This window comes from Oreochromis aureus, linkage group 18 (assembly GCF_013358895.1).
Source record: "Oreochromis aureus strain Israel breed Guangdong linkage group 18, ZZ_aureus, whole genome shotgun sequence".
Lineage (NCBI taxonomy): Eukaryota > Metazoa > Chordata > Actinopteri > Cichliformes > Cichlidae > Oreochromis > Oreochromis aureus.
Window position 1 is genome coordinate 1,525,854 of NC_052959.1, and position 17,167 is coordinate 1,543,020.

General features: G+C 46.7%; 2 protein-coding genes across 3 annotated transcripts in view; both read left to right on the plus strand.

The window, feature by feature from the left end:
• The first annotated feature begins 2,129 nt into the window (after positions 1-2,129).
• On the plus strand, positions 2,130-11,361 carry LOC120434127 (sec-independent protein translocase protein TatB-like). 2 transcript variants are annotated; one of them, XR_005608956.1, is made up of 3 exons: positions 2,130-2,487; positions 2,920-3,091; positions 11,196-11,361. XR_005608956.1 is itself a non-coding variant. In XM_039601658.1 (2 exons), the coding sequence occupies exons 1-2, from the start codon at positions 2,199-2,201 to the stop codon at positions 2,925-2,927; spliced, it is 297 nt and encodes a 98-aa protein (XP_039457592.1). In that variant the 5' UTR covers positions 2,130-2,198; the 3' UTR covers positions 2,928-3,208. The 2 variants fall into 2 exon arrangements, 1 of the variants encoding a protein (XP_039457592.1); XM_039601658.1 differs by lacking the exon at positions 11,196-11,361 and having other exon boundaries at positions 2,920-3,208.
• A 1,213-nt stretch (positions 11,362-12,574) lies between these two features.
• Positions 12,575-17,167, plus strand: part of cntnap2b (contactin associated protein 2b) — a 47,578-nt gene continuing 42,985 nt past the window's right edge. The window contains exon 1 of the mRNA XM_031747537.2: positions 12,575-13,000. Within this exon, the coding sequence (XP_031603397.1) occupies positions 12,919-13,000 (82 nt within the window). The 5' untranslated portion in view covers positions 12,575-12,918. The remainder of the gene's footprint in view (positions 13,001-17,167) is intronic.

Sequence of the window (17,167 nt, forward strand, 5' to 3'; positions counted from 1 at the left end):
AGTTTCTCAAGGCAGGTCAGTCAGCTGATCTCAAACCAACAGAGTGTCACAGTACTGGGTCGTGTGACCCAGTGTTTTTGAGTTTCACTGTATTTTGTTTTTCATTTGTGTTCTAGTTTCAGTTTAGCTTATCTAGTTAATCTCTACGATGTCCAGGTTGCCGTTTTATTCCTTTGTTTTTGTAGATCCTTTTATATCTCATCTCCCCCGTACTAAGTCTCCCTGGTTCATGTTTCATGTCTGTGTGGTTCTTGCTGTTCGTGGCATGTCTGCGTCTCGTCATGTTTCCTGTTTATTTTAAAAGTGTTGTTTCCATCTTCTATGTGCTTCATTTACACTTGCCCGGTGGTGTCATTATGGTCAATTGTGTTAGCTGATTCCCCATGTGTGTTCACTTCCCTCCATTACCCTCCTGTGTATTTAACTCTTGTGTTCCCCCCATGCAGTCACAGTCATAATTAGAGTCATAGTCACAGTTAAAATCATAGTTTAGTTCACAGTTTAAGTCATAGTTAGAATCATAGTTAAAGTTATAAAGTCATAGTCTGTTCTTAGTTGTCGCTTTTTGGTTTTGTAGTTCATGTATCAGCCCAAATAAAGGCTCGCTTTTGTTTTGCAACCTTAGCACAGTCTTCCTCAGTGTCTGCTTTTGGGGGTCCCCTTCCTCCCTCCACACGGTCTGCCAGTACAGATTGTGCCAGTAGGATCTGACCATGCTGGACCCAGCGACACAGGAAAGAGAGATTATTCAGGCTGTGGAATCACTAGCGACTGCATAGCTCCGGAAAGGAGGAATGGGAAGGGTTAGTACGCCAGATGTGGATATGCATGTCAGTCTTTCCCTGGTTATGGGAGGGGCTACCCCCGATTGACAGTGACTTTCTCAGTACCATTCTGCAACTCCGTTCACAGCAGCAGCTGCCCAGCGTGCCTGCTGCTTCACCGCGGCCCTGCTGTCTCGCAGCTTCTCCGCCACCGACTACCAGAATACGAATGGGAATACTGAGTTTTGCACCGTCCCTGGACATTCCTCCATCGCCTCCAGAGTCGGAGCCCCCGCCATCTGCCTCTTTTCTGGCTATGGACGAGGAGGCTATCACCAAGTCACCCTTGGTTCTGGGAGCGTTGGCATTGTCCTTGACCGTTTCTGGGAAGAAGCAGCGTCCACGTTGCCGACACACGTCGTCACGGCCCGAGTAGGGACGTTGTTGGAGCAGCTACCAGGGTCGGAACTGCTGGCCAAATCCTGCTCCGAGTCTGCCTGCAGCGTTTTGTTGTCCCGAGGAAGTATCCTCGGAGGACATTGATTTGGACCTTTTTGAGCTGGAGCAGGTGTTTCTCGCGGAGCTTGAGGACAAGCTGGATGGAAGATGGAAGAGATGGCTGACCACCGACTATGAGCAGGTTTTTCAGGGAACATGCTTGGCTTTCGGGGCCCCCCGGAGTTGCCAGGGCCTGCCGCCTCTCACTCCCCCAGCAACCAAGCCTCAGCGTTGCCTTCAAAGAAGTGGCGTCCACGTCGCCGTGGCACCACGCGGCAGCTGGAGGTTGGTGAAAATCTTGTTTCATCCCAGGCCCCTTCTGTAACGGAGGTGAAGGACTGGGTGTCATGGTCCCTGTGCCTCACCAGCTGATCCCGTATTAGGCAACATGTGTTTTTGTTGTTTTTTGCTCTCTCTCTCTCTCTCCTGCCGGGGTGGTGCTCATTATGGGCTCCCGCCCCTGGCCCACGCACCTGCCATCTCCACACCTGCTGCCCATCTGCGTAATCGCGAGTCCTACTTAAGATGGCAGCACCATGCTACTCATCGCTGGATCGTTGAGGTATCAGCGTCAGTCGCTCAGTAGTTTGAGAATCTGATTCTGTGAGTTGTTTCCGTCTGTTCGCTTCTAACTAAAGTTTCTGTGTACAGATCTTTCCTGGACCCTTCCCTGCCTGCCTGTCATCTCGTGGACGAATGTGTGGATTTGTGTAACCCAGTTGTGGAGAGAGGAGAGTGATTCTTTGGAGCGCGTCTGATCCCCTTCCTTTCCCTCACATACCCCGGAGCCCTGGACCCCCCCTTCCCCCCCTCCAGCACGTTGTATATAGTATCACCTGGTGTTGTCTGTATCAATAAACTAACTGTCTTCTCTACAAGGATTCCTGGTCTGCGCCTGAGTCTGTTAACTAAACGTGACAGAACGATCCAGCCAGCATGGACTCAGCGGGTCAGGATCCAGCTGCTCAGGACCCTGTCGCTCAGGCTCTCATCGCTCAGGGAACTGCTCTGGCTCGACATGAGCAGATGCTTGAGCAGCTTCGCAACGAGATAGCGGTGTTCACACAGGCGGTTGCTCGTTTAACTCCTCTGGAAGGCAAACCTCAGCCGGCAGTCCCTGCCCCCCAGGAGCCTCCACCTGCCACCGCTGCAGTCGCCACGAGCCCACCACCGGCACCCGTTCCACCCTTGGATGGACCCCTGCCTACTCCGGAACCTTTTGCGGGTGAGTCGGACAAGTGTGCTGGGTTTCTGGCTCAATGTACTCTTGTTTTCCGCAAGCAGCGGCGCTTCCATAATAATGACGGGGCCAAGATAACCTTCTTTGTCCAATTGCTGTGGGACCGGGCTTTAAAGTAGGCTCAGGTCATGCTTAGTTCGGACCCCGGAATTTCCTATGCTGATTTTCTGTCAAAATTCCAGACTGTGTTTAATAAGGGCTCTGGCGCTGAAGCTGCCGCACTTCGTCTGCTAAATTTCAAGCAAGGTAAGCGGAGCATGTCAGACTATTCCATAGATTTTTGGATTTTGGCTGAAGAGACAGGCTGGGGACAGGAGGCCCTAAGGAGTGCATTACTTAACAATGTTCGTGAAGATGTGAAAGATGAGCTCATTATGCGTGATCTCCCTGACTCTCTTAATGGCTTTATGCATTAAGGTGGATGACCGACTACGAGCCCGTCGTTTGCCGTGACAATACAGTTCCCAGGAGGCCGCGGGGCAGCACAGCTCTTCCCGTCTCCCAGAGGGCGCTGATGGGGGAGAGCAACCCATGCAGATAGGAGGCTCTCATCTTTCAGCCGCGGAACGCCAGCGTTGCATCACTGCCGGTGAGTGCCTCTATTGCGGTCACAAGGGACATGTAGTTGCTGCCTGCCCCTCACGAGCAAAAGGTCGCACCCGCCAGTGACGGTAGGAGTACTGGTGGGCGATCTCAGCCAAGACAAATCTCCTCCACGTTTAATGCTATCTGCTAAGATCTCAATCAACACCAAATGTCACTCCCTCTCAGTTTTGATAGATTCGGGGGCGGAACAGAATTTCATAGACTCTGAGTTAGCTCACCGCCTCCAACTAGCCCAGGAACCTCTTCCCCACTCTCTGTGCATCACTGCTTTATCCGGACAGCGCCTACCTGACATTACTCACGTCACCGAGCCCGTCATTCTCACTCTGTCTGGCAACCACTCAGAGGAGATTTTTTTTGTGTGTTTAAAGCCACTCGGACGCCGCTCGTTCTCGGGCACCCTTGGCTTCGTCAACACAATCCGAGCATTAATTGGCATAAGGGATGCATTACGGGGTGGGGGGAGGAGTGTCACATGACCTACTTTAGTCTGCCTCACCGCCACACACACCTGCCTCATCCACCGAGTCACCCACGTCCACCGACTTGTCCAAAGTGCCCCCTGTTTATCATGATCTCGCCGAGGTTTTTCGTAAGGATCGGGCTCAGTCGTTGCCTCCGCATCGGCCATACGACTGCGCTGTCGACCTGCTCCCCGGCGCGCCGTTGCCCATGAGCCATCTCTACAGCCTCTCTCTACCTGAGCGAGAGGCTATGGAGAAATACATAACCGAGTCTCTCGCCGCCGGCATAATCCGCGCATCCTCATCACCTGTAGCAGCAGGGTTTTTCTTCGTTGAGAAGAAAGACAAGACTCTCCATCCGTGCATTGACTACCGTGGGTTAAACAACATAACAATCAAAAACAAATATCCACTCCTCCTTCTTACCTCTGCCTTTGAGCTGCTCCAGGGGGCAAGTTGGACTTGAGGAATGCTTATCATTTGGTTCGGATCCGAGGGCGATGAGTGGAAAACCGCTTTCAATACTCACCTTGGGCACTTTGAATACTTAGTTATGCCATTCGGCCTCACTAACGCTCCTGCAGTTTTTCAGTCACTCATCAATGACGTTTTGAGGGATTTTATCAACCGGTTCATCTTCGTCTGCCTCGACGACATCCTGATCTTCTCCAAAACTCTATCGGAGCATGAAATCCAGGTCAGACAGGTCCTGCAACGCTTGCTGGAGAACCGGTTGTTTGTTAAGAGTGAGAAATGTGAGTTTCACGTGCCCACAGTTGCCTTCTTAGGTTACATCATCGAGCGGGGGAACCTACGCCCTGACCCGGCTAAGGTAAAAGCTGTGGTGGATTGGCCTGAACCATCTAACCGACGGCAGCTACAACGATTCCTCGGCTTCATTAACTTATTAACTTCTATAGGAGATTCATCCAGGACTATAGCAAGTTAGCTCTGCCTTTAACACAACTAACCTCTCCCAAGATTCCCTTCCAGTGGAATGACGCTGCCCAATCAGCCTTCCAGGAGCTGAAGAAGTGGCTTGCCTCAGCTCCCATTCTGGTCCAGCCCGACCTAAATCTGCAGTTCGTGGTAGAGGTGGACGCATCTGACACGGGAGTGGGAGCTGTCCTCTCACAGCAGAAGGATGGTAAGCTTCACCCTTGTGCCTTTTTCTCCCGTCGTCTCAGAATGCAACTACGATGTCGGTGATCGGGAACTTCTGGCAATCAAACTCGCCTTGCAGGAGTGGAGGCACTGGTTGGAGGGCACAGCTCAACCTTTCGTCGTCTGGACAGACCATAAAAATCTAGCATATCTGCAATCCGCAAAGAGACTTAACGCCAGGCAAGCAAGGTGGGCTCTGTTTTTCACAAGATTCCACTTTTCCATCACCTACAGGCCAGGGTCCCGCAATGTCAAGCCGGACGCCCTGTCCCGACAGTTTTCCACCTCTGAGGACCAGGCAGACCCTGCGCCCATCCTCCCGGCCACCTGCTTAGTGGGAGCCATCACCTGGGAGATTGAGTCGGCCATTCTAGAGGCTCAGAGAACGGAACCGGATCCAGGAGGAGGGCCAGCTGGACGTCTGTTCGTTCCCCAATCTGTCAGATCTCAGGTATTACAGTGGGCACACACAACCCGTTTCTCCTGTCACCCAGGAATACACCGCACCATTACTTTCCTGCAGTGCTACTTCTGGTGGCCCACCCTGAGCCGGGACGCCCGGGAATACGTCTCCGCTTGCACAGTTTGTGCTCGAAACAAACCTTCAAACCAGCCACCCATGGGTCCTCTTCATCCCTTATCCATGCCCACCAGACCGTGGCCCCATATATCTCTGGATTTTGTGACCGGCCTCCCAGCTTCTGCAGGTAATACAGTAATACTCACAATCGTTGACCGCTTCTCTAAGGCGGCTCACTTTGTCGCTCTGCCCAAGCTACCCACAGCATTAGAGACTGCACGACTACTCACCAACTTTCGCCTGCACGGCATCCCTGATGACATCGTGTCCGACTGGGGTCCCCAATTCACATCTCGGGTGTGGAAAGAATTCTGCGCCTCTTTGGGCACTAAGGTCAGTCTGTCCTCTGGTTATCATCCTCAGAGCAACGGCCAATCCGAATAAGCGCACCAGGAGTTGGAGGCGGCCCTGCGCTGTATCGCCTCTTCCAACCATACCATCTGGAGTGAGGAGCTGCTGTGGATAGAATACGCCCTAAACAGCATGACCTCCTCCGCCACAGGCCGGTCGCCTTTTGAAGCTTCCCTTGGATTCCAGCCACCTCTTTTCCCCTCCATCGAAGGCGAACACTCCGTGCCGTTGGTCCAGGCGCATCTGTGTAGGTGTCGTCGGGTATGGAAGGCCACCCGGGCTGCATTATTGCGTACGAAGGACCGTAATAAACGCATTGCTGACCGCCATCGGACCTCTACCCCCGCCTACGCTGTTGGACAAAAGGTATGGCTTTCCACGCGTTTCGTTCCCGTCAGGGCGGAATCCAAGAAGCTCACTCCCAACTTTATCGGCCCGTTCGAGATCTCAGCATTTGTTAACCCTGTTTCAGTAAGGCTCAAACTACCTCGCAACATGAAAATACACAACGTTTTCCATGTGTCTCGGCGCCGGGGGCGTGGCTACCAGTACCTGGTGGATTGGGAAGGATTGGAGGAATGGTCCTGGGTCCCTTGGGCGCCCGTTCTGGACAAGCGCATGCTGCGGGAGTTCCATCGCCTGCATCCGGGTAAGCCTGGTGGGTCGCCGGGAGGCTCCTGTTGAGGGGGGGGGGTTACTGTCATGGGCCCTGTGCCTCACCAGCTGATCCCGTATTAGGTAACGTGTTTTTGTTGTTTTTGCTCTCTCTCTGTCTCTCTCTCTCTCTCTCTCCTGCCGGGGCGGTGCTCATTATGGATACTATATACGTTGTATATAGTATCACCTGGTGTTGTCTGTATCAATAAACTAACTGTCTTCTCTACAAGGATTCCTGGTCTGCGCCTGAGTCCGTTAACTAAACGTGACACTGGACTCTTTTGTCTTATGAACCTGCTATAAAAGAAATTGAAGAGAGTTCTGATACCGCTTTGTGGGCCCGGCTATGAAGGAACTGTTTATGTTAATAAAGTATCACAGACTGGGGAAATTTCTGTTCTGCCACTCAGAGACAAAGAGGCTACAAATGGGGCAGCTAGTAGCAACAATGCTGTAATTAAGATGCAAGGGATGCCCTCCGCAGATTATTGTGTGCCTCTGCATGACGATGTAGCATCCCTACATGTGTTGGTTATTCTAAAGACTGTTCTGTCTGTGACAATGTTTTGACGGGCATTTACTCAGATTAGACTAAGGCTACGTTCACACTGCAGGCGAAAGCACATCAAATCCGATTTTTTTGACCCTATGCGGCCCATATCCGATCATGGTATGACAGTGTGAATGGCACAAATCCAATATTTTCAAATCCGATCTGGGTCACTTTCGTATGTGGTACTGAATCCGATACATATCTGATGTTTTAGAAAGCGACTGCTGTTTGAACGGTCATGTCGCATTAAATCCGTCTTTTACGTCACTGACACAAGACAGACGCCAATTATCAGCGCCGGAGAAGCGCCGGAGAAGACATCATGAACGCTTCCTGGCCATCCAGTGTAGATGTTAGTGAAACTGTTGGGAAGACAACGTGAACATTTTATTTGTACTGTATAATCTGCAGATTCTGACAGAAATCTGCAACTATCCTTTGAAGCACCGCTCCTCTAAAACAGCGATACGGATAATTATTAGGTTATTTACATTATTATGTAAATAACAAAATAACTTAAAGCAAAAATTGGGAAACGTAAAGTCCGAAGTCTTTATATTAAGGGCCATCAGTCAAACAATACTGTTTGCTCTGGGTCTAAACAGAGCGCGTTGTGTGTGACGTCTTCTTTTGCGCATGCGGGCCGCTTTGAGCGTTCACACTAGAGCGCATTTGCTGTCGCATTTTATTTGTAGTGTGAACAAGCAGACAAAAAAATCAGATTTGATCAAAAAATCGGAATTGAGCATTAAGACCTGCAGTGTGAACGTAGCCTAATTTAATAGTCGACTCGTCATTTGAAGCTTTGTAAGATCCTGAAAGACACAGGAATAAGTAGTAGGATTTAAGAGTGTAATAACGGACTGAAACAGAAGATGGCAGCACTGCATCTACAAGGATGCCAGCTGCTGTTAAATGCCGAAGAAGAAGAATGTATCCTTCATGGCCCACCCTATCCCAGAATTCATAGCGCACCCAGCCAATTCCAGTTTTCAACAATGGCGGCAGCTACTTAGTTTAAATATTACTCTTATTACTCTTTCTGGGTCACAAAGAATGTAGCTGTGTAAACTTCAAATATCTGCTCAGTTTATCGAGACATCGCATATTTGCAGAAGTGCTCCGACGTTTTCGGAGACGTCTGTTACCCACCAGCTCAATAGCTAGCCGGGGTTCAAGGCTCACTAGAGCTGGCGAGAACAGCGAACTCCCAGCAAATCGTTTTCAAACCCCCCGTGATCTTTCGCTACTCAGGTTAAACATGATATATAAGTCAGTTAGATAAAATGTTATTGTTTGGCTTTTTTCAGTGTTTTATTTGTTCCTGAGTAAATGTGTTTGGCTGAGATTAAAGTTATAGTTTTCACAAACGTCACACAGGAAACTGATTGAACAGAAGTGTGAGATGCTCGAGAGTTTACTCCAGTGTCCTGTTATATTTTAGATAGCAAGGAGCAGACGGCTGAGTTTATTAAACTCCACCAAGACAATCTGCAAATTTCATTAAAAGTTTAATAAACTATCATCTTGTCTTTATTTTTAGTTAGCACATACCTGAAACACTTCAAGCTGTAAGCTAATGATAGTTATATAAGAACAGATGCATGCTGGTGGAATAAGCTGTACGTTATACGTCCAGTGGAAGCATGATCTGATTAGTCGACTAATCGCAAAAATAATCGGTGACTAGTCGACTATCAGAATAATCGTTTGTGGCAGCCCTACTCTGAACTCATGTTTGTGAAAAAGGATGAAAATGTGTATTTGGGTTATGACAGGCTGGACTCTGAGGGGAACACTCACCCATTACAAGACTGCAGACCTAACATTTCTTGGTCCGCCATGGACAATTCGCTTCTGAACCCAGAGCCAAACTGTGAACTCATGAACAATGTTTTCAGAATCAATCAGGTGGAAAATGTTTTGTGTCTTGCTAAATTAGCCTTGTCAGAAACCAAGAGCCAGTCCAAGACCACTTTAGTTTCTGAAAAAAATATTTCTTATCATGGTATAGAAGCCAAGGTTGACATTGATTGTGTGTCAGTGTACCACTACGAAATGTTTCCATGGGCATCAATGTAAATGTCTTTCATGTGGCCAGCTTAACTCGTATTAAGTCTGAGACAATGAACTCTGGGTTTGAAAACTCTAAGACTGTTGACTCAGACTCTGAGAATTCAAAGACTGCTGGCTCAGGATCTGTGATCATTAAGACTGTCTACTTCATGGACACTTGTTTAAAAGCAGTGGGCACTAAGGACTGTTTTTCACCTGCCCACTCAGAATGTGGAATTATGCCTCAACAGACTGCTCAGTCTTCAGCTCAGCCACCTGTTCAGGATCTGACTCAACCACCTTCTCCATGTCCACTAGAGCCTTCAGCGCAGCCTGCAGTGCAACCTTCAGCTCAGCCTGCAGCTCAGCCTTCAGCGCAGCCTGCTGACCCTGCCTCAGCTAGGGGTTCAGGAGGACCCAGCCAGTAACTACCTGCGTCATTTATGAAATCAGCTGAGCTCATCCAGCGTCCTCATGTTTCCACTGGAGGTTCTGGAGAAACACTCCAGCCATCTGTTCCTGCTTGAGGATCCGAGGGGCCCGTCCAACTGTCTTCTGTCTCCGCTGGAGGTCCCGAGGGGTCACTTCAGCCATCTGTCTCTGTTGGAGGCTCCGAGGAGTCCATCCAGTCATCAGTGTCACCTGCAGTGCCACCACTGCCACATTGCCTGCGGCTGCCATGCCGCCATCTGGTCCATCCACCTCGCCTGTGGTTGCCACATCACCGTCTGGTCCCGCCTCGTCTGGTCCTGCTTGGCCTGCACGTCCACGTCTAGCACCTCACCGTCGCCGGCCACTTTCTAGGCCAGCGGCTGGGCATCTTCAGTGTCATGGGGGGCCTCTTGAACTCTGTCGCCGCCATCTTCCACATCCTCAACTGCTCCATCATCGCCCCTGAACTGTTCTGCCATGGACTCCTGAGGGGTCAATCTTCAGGTCGACTCCTTCGTGGTGATGAAGGAAAACGCTGGGCTGGCATGTAAAAGGGCATTTATTCCCTTCAAGGACCTGAAGCTCCATAAAGCACCCCTCCGACAGCCAAACCCATCTGTTCTCTGACTGGATAGACCAATCAGATGAAAGGAAGAAAAATAGGGTCAAAATTCGTACTTGTAACTTGAAACTTGAGTGCAGAGTTTGACACTTATTTTTTGGCTAAGTCCACACACAAATCTTTTTTACAAACACACAAATTCTTTTTACACATACAAAACTGATTTACAAGTACAAAATATTTATGACCACAATTTGAGCCCATAACCCAGCCACCGGGGGGATGGCTGTAGCTCAGGAGGTAAAGCAGGTAATCTACTAATCAGAGGATGGTGAGTCGATCCCAGTCTGCATGCCAAATATCCTTTTGCAAGATACTAACCTCAAGTTACTCTCCAATGCAGTATGAATGTGAGAATACCTATGAAAAAACTATGGACAAAGGAGCTTGTATGAATGGGTGAATGAGGCATAAAGTGCTTTGAGTGCTCAGGTAGAGCAGAAAAGTGCATATAAGAACCGGTCCATTTACCATTTACCCCAGGGACGGGGCCAAGGTTTGCCAAAAACATCACACTGGCTCTGCCAGTGTGCCTTCTTCCCATAGTGAATCCTGGTGCCAGTTGTTCCCAGGTAAGCGACATACACACACATCTGGCCATCGATGCAGTGTAAAAAGCAATCCAACCAGACTGACTGCTTTCATTGCTCTGTGGTCCAGTTCTGATGCTCACTTTTACATTGTTGGTGCTTTTGGTGGTGGACAGAGGTCAACATAGTCAACCTGGTTGGTCTAGAGCAGCTCTGCAGTGCACGGTGTACTGTGACATCTTTCTATAAGAACCAGCTTTAACTTTTTGGCAGTTTGAGCTATAGTAGCTCGTTTGTTGGCTGAAACCACACAGGCCAGCCCTCACTCCTTGCATGCATCAATGAGCCTTTACCGCCCATGGCCCTGTGACTGGTTCACCACGTTTCCTTCAGTGTGCTGTCTTCAGGTGCCATATTTTCTTTTCAGAAGGTCACAGCTGGGGAGACAATGGGAAGTGAAATTAAAGCGGTAACAATCATTTTGCGAAGTGTTAGAGACACAAAAACTGTGAAATCCGCCGTAAAAGGGGAATAAAAAGGAACGTGAGGAACAGAGAAGGGGGCTTTTCCTTCCCACTGTTGCTAAGCGCTTGTTTGAATCTAATCATTGGGTTGTATTATAGCAATACAGCAAGGTTAGATAAGGGAGGTGTTTTTTCTTTCTCTTTTTCCAAAAAAGGAGCAGATGCAGACGAGGTCAGACGAGGATGAAGTGGAGGCGAAGATCCACTCGTAGGATGGCAGGACCGGCCACATCATTTCCCAGAAGAAGATAGTCATAATCATACTTGTTTTTGTTGTGGTATAAAACTGTATTACCCGCTTACAGGGTCATCCTTTTTGTGAAGCAGACCGTTGGTTCACATCAAGTCCAGCGCTGTACTTTCAACTGCTGAAACAAATTAAATCTTTTAAAAGATAATCACTCTCCTGTACTTCCTTAAAGAAAGAAAACAAACACTAACAGAAGTGGGTTTAGTAACTATCTATCCATCCATCCATTCGCTTCCGCTTATCCTTTTCAGGGTCGCGGGGGGCGCTGGAGCCTATCCCAGCTGTCATAGGGCGAGAGGTGGGGTCCACCCTGGACAGGTCGCCAGTCTGTCGCAGGGCCAACACACAGGGACAGACAACCAGTCGCACTCACATTCACTCCCGCATTCACACCTATGGGCAATTTGGATTAAGCAATAACCTATCCCCACAAACTATTTAGTAACTATTTATGTTTAACTATTATTTATTTAATTATATGTAAATAGTTACAATGTTAATAATATTACATAAAAATAAGTACATTTAACTAAGATTACACCTGAAAATGTGTCATTTAGTTACATTGCCAAGGATTACAGTGTCTTAAAATGTATTATCATTAAGCTCCCCCTAAATCTTGTTTTTGTGAGAGTAACCTGATGCGACCAAGTGTAAATACCTTTTTCTTTACACTGTTTTTTGTTTTTGATCATGAAGTGAAGTCATCCAAAAATGCACTTATATTGTAAAAAGTATTCCATGAAGTCCTGAAATTTGACTATAAGACAAAGAAGTTGTATTCATTCATTTATCCTTAAACCCTCATTAAGAACTGCTTTGTGATTATCATTTCTATGGAAACCTAAAGAATATTTCATTTATTTCTTTGCTCTTTACACGAGCAGGAACACCTTTGTGGTGTGAGCACACTGAGGTCTTTATAAAAACTAGTATGCTGTGGTGTTAACTGGCCTGTTTTTACTGTTAACCATATCTATATATTAATTCAGGCCTTTTGTTTTTGTGTGTATTTAATGTATCTTTTAGTCTGGATTCGTGGTGTGAGTCTGTCGTGGGGGATAATTTCCATGTTTTTATGTTAAAAATAAACTGAAGAAGATGTTTTGTTCCAGGCCTTTCTGTGCTTTGTGTCGCGGCTGCACACCTCTCTCGTGTTTTCCCTCCGGGACCCGTGCGGACCCTTCTGTTACCCCTCTGTCCCCCCTCCTTTCAAAGAACCCTGTATTGTTGTACATATCAGACCGTACCAAGTAATGTGGAGAGTGGGGGTGTATTGATTGCTCCTGCGGTGTATTGATGCTCCTCCATCGCACTGTCTGACCACGCACCTGGAGCTCGAGGCCCGGCCCGCTGCACAGTCGCGTTCCGCTCACAGGCTGGTACCGGAGGGTACCGTTTCAAGTCAGCTGAGTGCCACTGGGCAGACTGCTGGGACAGGAGAGAAAGCAAACACGTACACGACGCAGTGGGCGGACAACCATTGCTCCTGGCTGCTAATAAAGGAAAACCGTGTGTCGGCTGTGTGTCGCTGGAACAACAGACAGCCCAGCGGAGGGAGCGCGGCACGGGATCCCGCCTGCACCTGCTTTGTTGTCTGTGCTCGTCTCGTTCACCGTGCGGATAACATGTTTCATCGGAGCGCTTTGTTACTGCTGCCCGTCTTTTGTAACATCATCAGCAACTCCAGCGCTGCATCCCCAGCATCCCGTAAGTAGGCTATCACGGGCGCGCGCGCGCGCGCACGCACACACACTACCGTAGCAACCGAGGGTAATTTGGAAACATTCATTCATATAAAAAATTACGCTCGTACCAATATTTCTGTCTAACGTGTAAAAGAACTGGGCTGCAGTAGAAATAGCAGCTCTGCGTGGAGACACACTCGTGTTTCGGTCCACCGTGGACTTCTAGACAGAATATCAACAACACATCAGAATAATATCATGACAAATGCACACCATCGCTTACTGTGTACTATATCCATGGATGCTCCACAGATGTAGCTAAAAATAGCAGCAGCTGTTCAGTGTGTCTCAGTTCAGCTTGTATTTATTTAGCGCCAGATCACAGCAGCAGTTCTGTTTATGGAGCTGCTAATGCAAAAGGTGAGCCCTGCAGAGCAGTCAGATACAGCCCTGTAATGGGTGGAAAGAAGAACAGCCCTTTAACAGGAAGAGATCTCCAACAGAATGAGGCTGAGGGAAGGGCAGCCATCTGCTGCAGCCGGTGACTGGCTGGGCAGTGATGGGAAACGGAAAAGAGGAGCATAGGGAGACCTCCAAAGAGCACACAGTATAAAGCAGGTAGAACTTAATCACATGTATTAGGGACATATAAACACATATGGAGGGGGGAAGAAAGGCATCATGAATGAACACAGGATAAAAAAGAAAAAGTTGAGAAAACTCTGAATGCCAACATGATCCACTGGCTTTTTCACTTTTGAGGGTTGTTTTTGACTTGTTCTGGTAACATGGAAATTAAGAGTAACTGAATATGAGAGAACTGTGATATTTTATTGGACTGTGACCAGAGCCTGTATTGATTTTGACACAGAAATTCTGATAACATGACGATAGTTGCTCTGAAGTGGATACATTGAAGAAATTGATGGATGGATCATTTAGTATAAGGTACTGTGAGCAGCATATTTACCGGGGCTCCAGTTCTGCTGGAACTGAAGGGGGCAGCACATGCATACAGTTGTTTTAGGTGGTGGAGAAGAAGAATAAGGACCCAGTATACACACTGAAAACTACAGCTAGACAGCTCTGCTTCAGCTCAGTGATAAGAAGGGCAGAGTTGGGTATGAAAGTTTGTTGCATTCAAAGTCAGTGACCAAAGGTTAACAACGGGCAATATGTAACCAGTGCTATCATGCTTTTTATACTGGGAGAGAAAATGCTTCCAGTTTACCATTGCACCTGAAAGTCTGGCATCTGTTCAAAGAATTACATGTTTGTTTCAATTCAACATCAAACCTCCAGTATTACCCTTCTGTTACTGTGAAATACACACAAGTGTTCTCTGAGGCACTGCCATTGTAGAAATCAAATGTGATTGATGCGATTGTGTTTTATCTGACAGTAACATTAGTCGGCTACAGCAGCCACCCTAACGTGTCAGGCTGTGTCCACACGTGGTCTATCACCAGCATGTCGCTGATTTAAAAGAACTTTTTATTCAAGAAGATTATGGTTATGTACCTGGGATAGTCATTTTAATTTGGTATCAAAATGGGAATCACATAGTTGTACTGGGACTGTTCCCAACTACTAATTTTCTGGCATTGTGACGTCCCCGCTTTCTAGGCCCTGTCATACTTTACTAAGTACATACAATCATTAACAAAGGTTTGCATCTAGTATGCTTCACAGCAGGACATTCTGTTTTTTGTTTTAAAAAGATAATAAATAAGGGACAGACAAAAAATAGAATAAAATAAATAAGTAAAAGCTGTAGACCCGGGGTGTCAAACTCCAGTCCTCGAGCGCCAGCATCCTGCTTGTTTTTGAGATATCCCTGCCCTACCTGCTGCTGATTACCTGGATCAGGTGTGCTTTGCCAATATGAAGCTACAAGGGCAGGTTGGTTGGAAAACAAGCAGGACAGCGGCCCTTGAGGCCTGGAGTTCGACACCTTTGCTGTAGACAAACCAGAGAAGAATAGTACTGATCAGTCCAGTCGTGTTAGAAAATCCAGAAAGGGAGTCCACGTCCACTCAAACTCTTTTAATTTCCTCTGTACTGAATGGAGGATTTTTTGGGGAGTACAGTATGACGACAGCTCATTAATCCAGTGTTTCTGCCTCGGAGGCTCTGTTGATTTCCAGTTTCTAAGTACACACTTTTTTGCTGCAGTCGATGTAAGCAACACAAAATGTCTCTGACTAGGGTGTAGCCTTAGAGACGCAGCATCTCCAAGTATCCAGATCTTAGGATCAGAGTCCAAATGAAATCCAGACAGCTCTGAGGTCATTGTGATCACAGCGTTTCTGTAAGCCTGGAACTCCAAAGCATATGAACAAGATCCCCAACAGAGATTTTACACGTTTGGCACAGGTCAAAGACACTATCTGTCAGTTTACTCAGTCTGTATGGCGTGTAATATGTTCGGTGGATAATATTAAATTGGATTTGTTTGTGTTGAGTAGTGTCCCCAAAATTCATGGTCCTTAGAGTCTCAGAAAGAAAGCTAGGTGTCAAACGTATTCTCGTATCAAAGGATAATATCACCAAGGGATGCTCTTGGCTTTTAGCAAAATCAAATATATGAAACAGCCTCTGAACTTTATCTGCTGCTTGCCTGTTTTCAACAAACCCTGTTTGGTCTGCATGAATAATTTTAGCAATAACTTTCTCCAGTCGAGATGCTTTCACTTTAGATAAAGATTGAGTCGAGCCTACAGTTACCACACCTCTGTGCATCCTTCCCAAGTTTGGGAAGTAATATTGTTGTTGCAAGCTCTGAAGGCTGAGGAAGTGCCGCCTTTTGTCTCCTCGCTCATGTTTGTGAGAGGGGTTAGGAGTTTTTTTGAAAAGGTTTTGAAGTTTTCGACCAGAAATCGGTCCCGGTTTATTGTTTTGTAACGATTTAACAAGAAGAAAAACCTCGTCCTCATGTGTTTATCTGCTGTGCTAATCTTTGGCAGAGGTCATTGAGTTAGAATTGTTTTTATTCCAGTATTGTCATTATCATGGTCAGTCTTATATAAGGCTTGATAATAGTTTTTAAATTCTGAATTTATATCTTTTGGGTTTTCTAAATATCTACCATCGTCTGTTTTAATACTGTGGATCTGCCAGGCCAGTAGTTTGCCAGTCTTATTCATAATAATGAACAAATTATTCTGCTTGTTTAATTCTCGAGTGATCAGTTTCCAAGGTCATTATGTTGTTTTCTAATTGAAAAGGCTGTTCTCTTTTATGTTTGTCTTTATACGAGACATATGAAATAATGTGACCTCTCATATAAGCTTTAAGTGATTCTCATATGTTTCAATGTGAGGAGGTGTTTAGGTTCACCTCCAGATACATGTCTATTTTAGTATTCATACAAGTAATAATTTCGAGGTCTTTTATCAAATATCCTCTAAATCTCCACCCAGAAGGAGGAGAAAGAGGCTCAGGTTGGTAAAGCTTCAATTCCATTTTTATAGGACTGTGATCTGAAATTGTAGAGGAGTGCCTGTGAGGCCAAAGACATGTCAGTTCTTCAGTAAGTATTAGGAACAGTTGAATAAAATGAATATTCTTTGCTGAACATCACTTAGGCCCAATTCTCTCGGGCCCCGAGTTTGAGATATTGCCGCCTTGGAAAGCAAACTAGTTTTCCATGGAGCGATCCATTGACGGGTTTAAAACTAGGTTGTAATCGCCGCCCAAAAGACTTTGGACTTTGACTGCTGCATTAAATTATTAAAAAATTGGGTCATCTAAATTTGGGCCATACAGGGATACCAGTACTATTCTGTTCATGTCTGTTACACAGTCTATGAAAATGAACCTGCCATGTTTGTCTATCTCTGTTGAACTTAATCGAAATCTATGGTTTTTATTAATAAGCCACACCTCTAGCTTTGGACGAGAATGACGAATAAAACACATGACCAACCCAGTCTCTGCACTATTTTAAATGTTCTATGTTAGTGAGGTGGGTTTTTTATTTTTTAACATATGTTAATGCTTTCTTCTTTTTGATGGGGGAGTTAATCCCTCTCAATCAAACACAGTCTAACTGTCCAGTCCTGTTCATTTTACACATTGTAAATGAATCTTTCCCTGGTTAGGAAAGCAGCTCAGAGTATAACTAAACCCCCGACTTTTGCCAGATGTTTACAATTTGCAGCACTTACAGAGTCAAACATGGTACAGA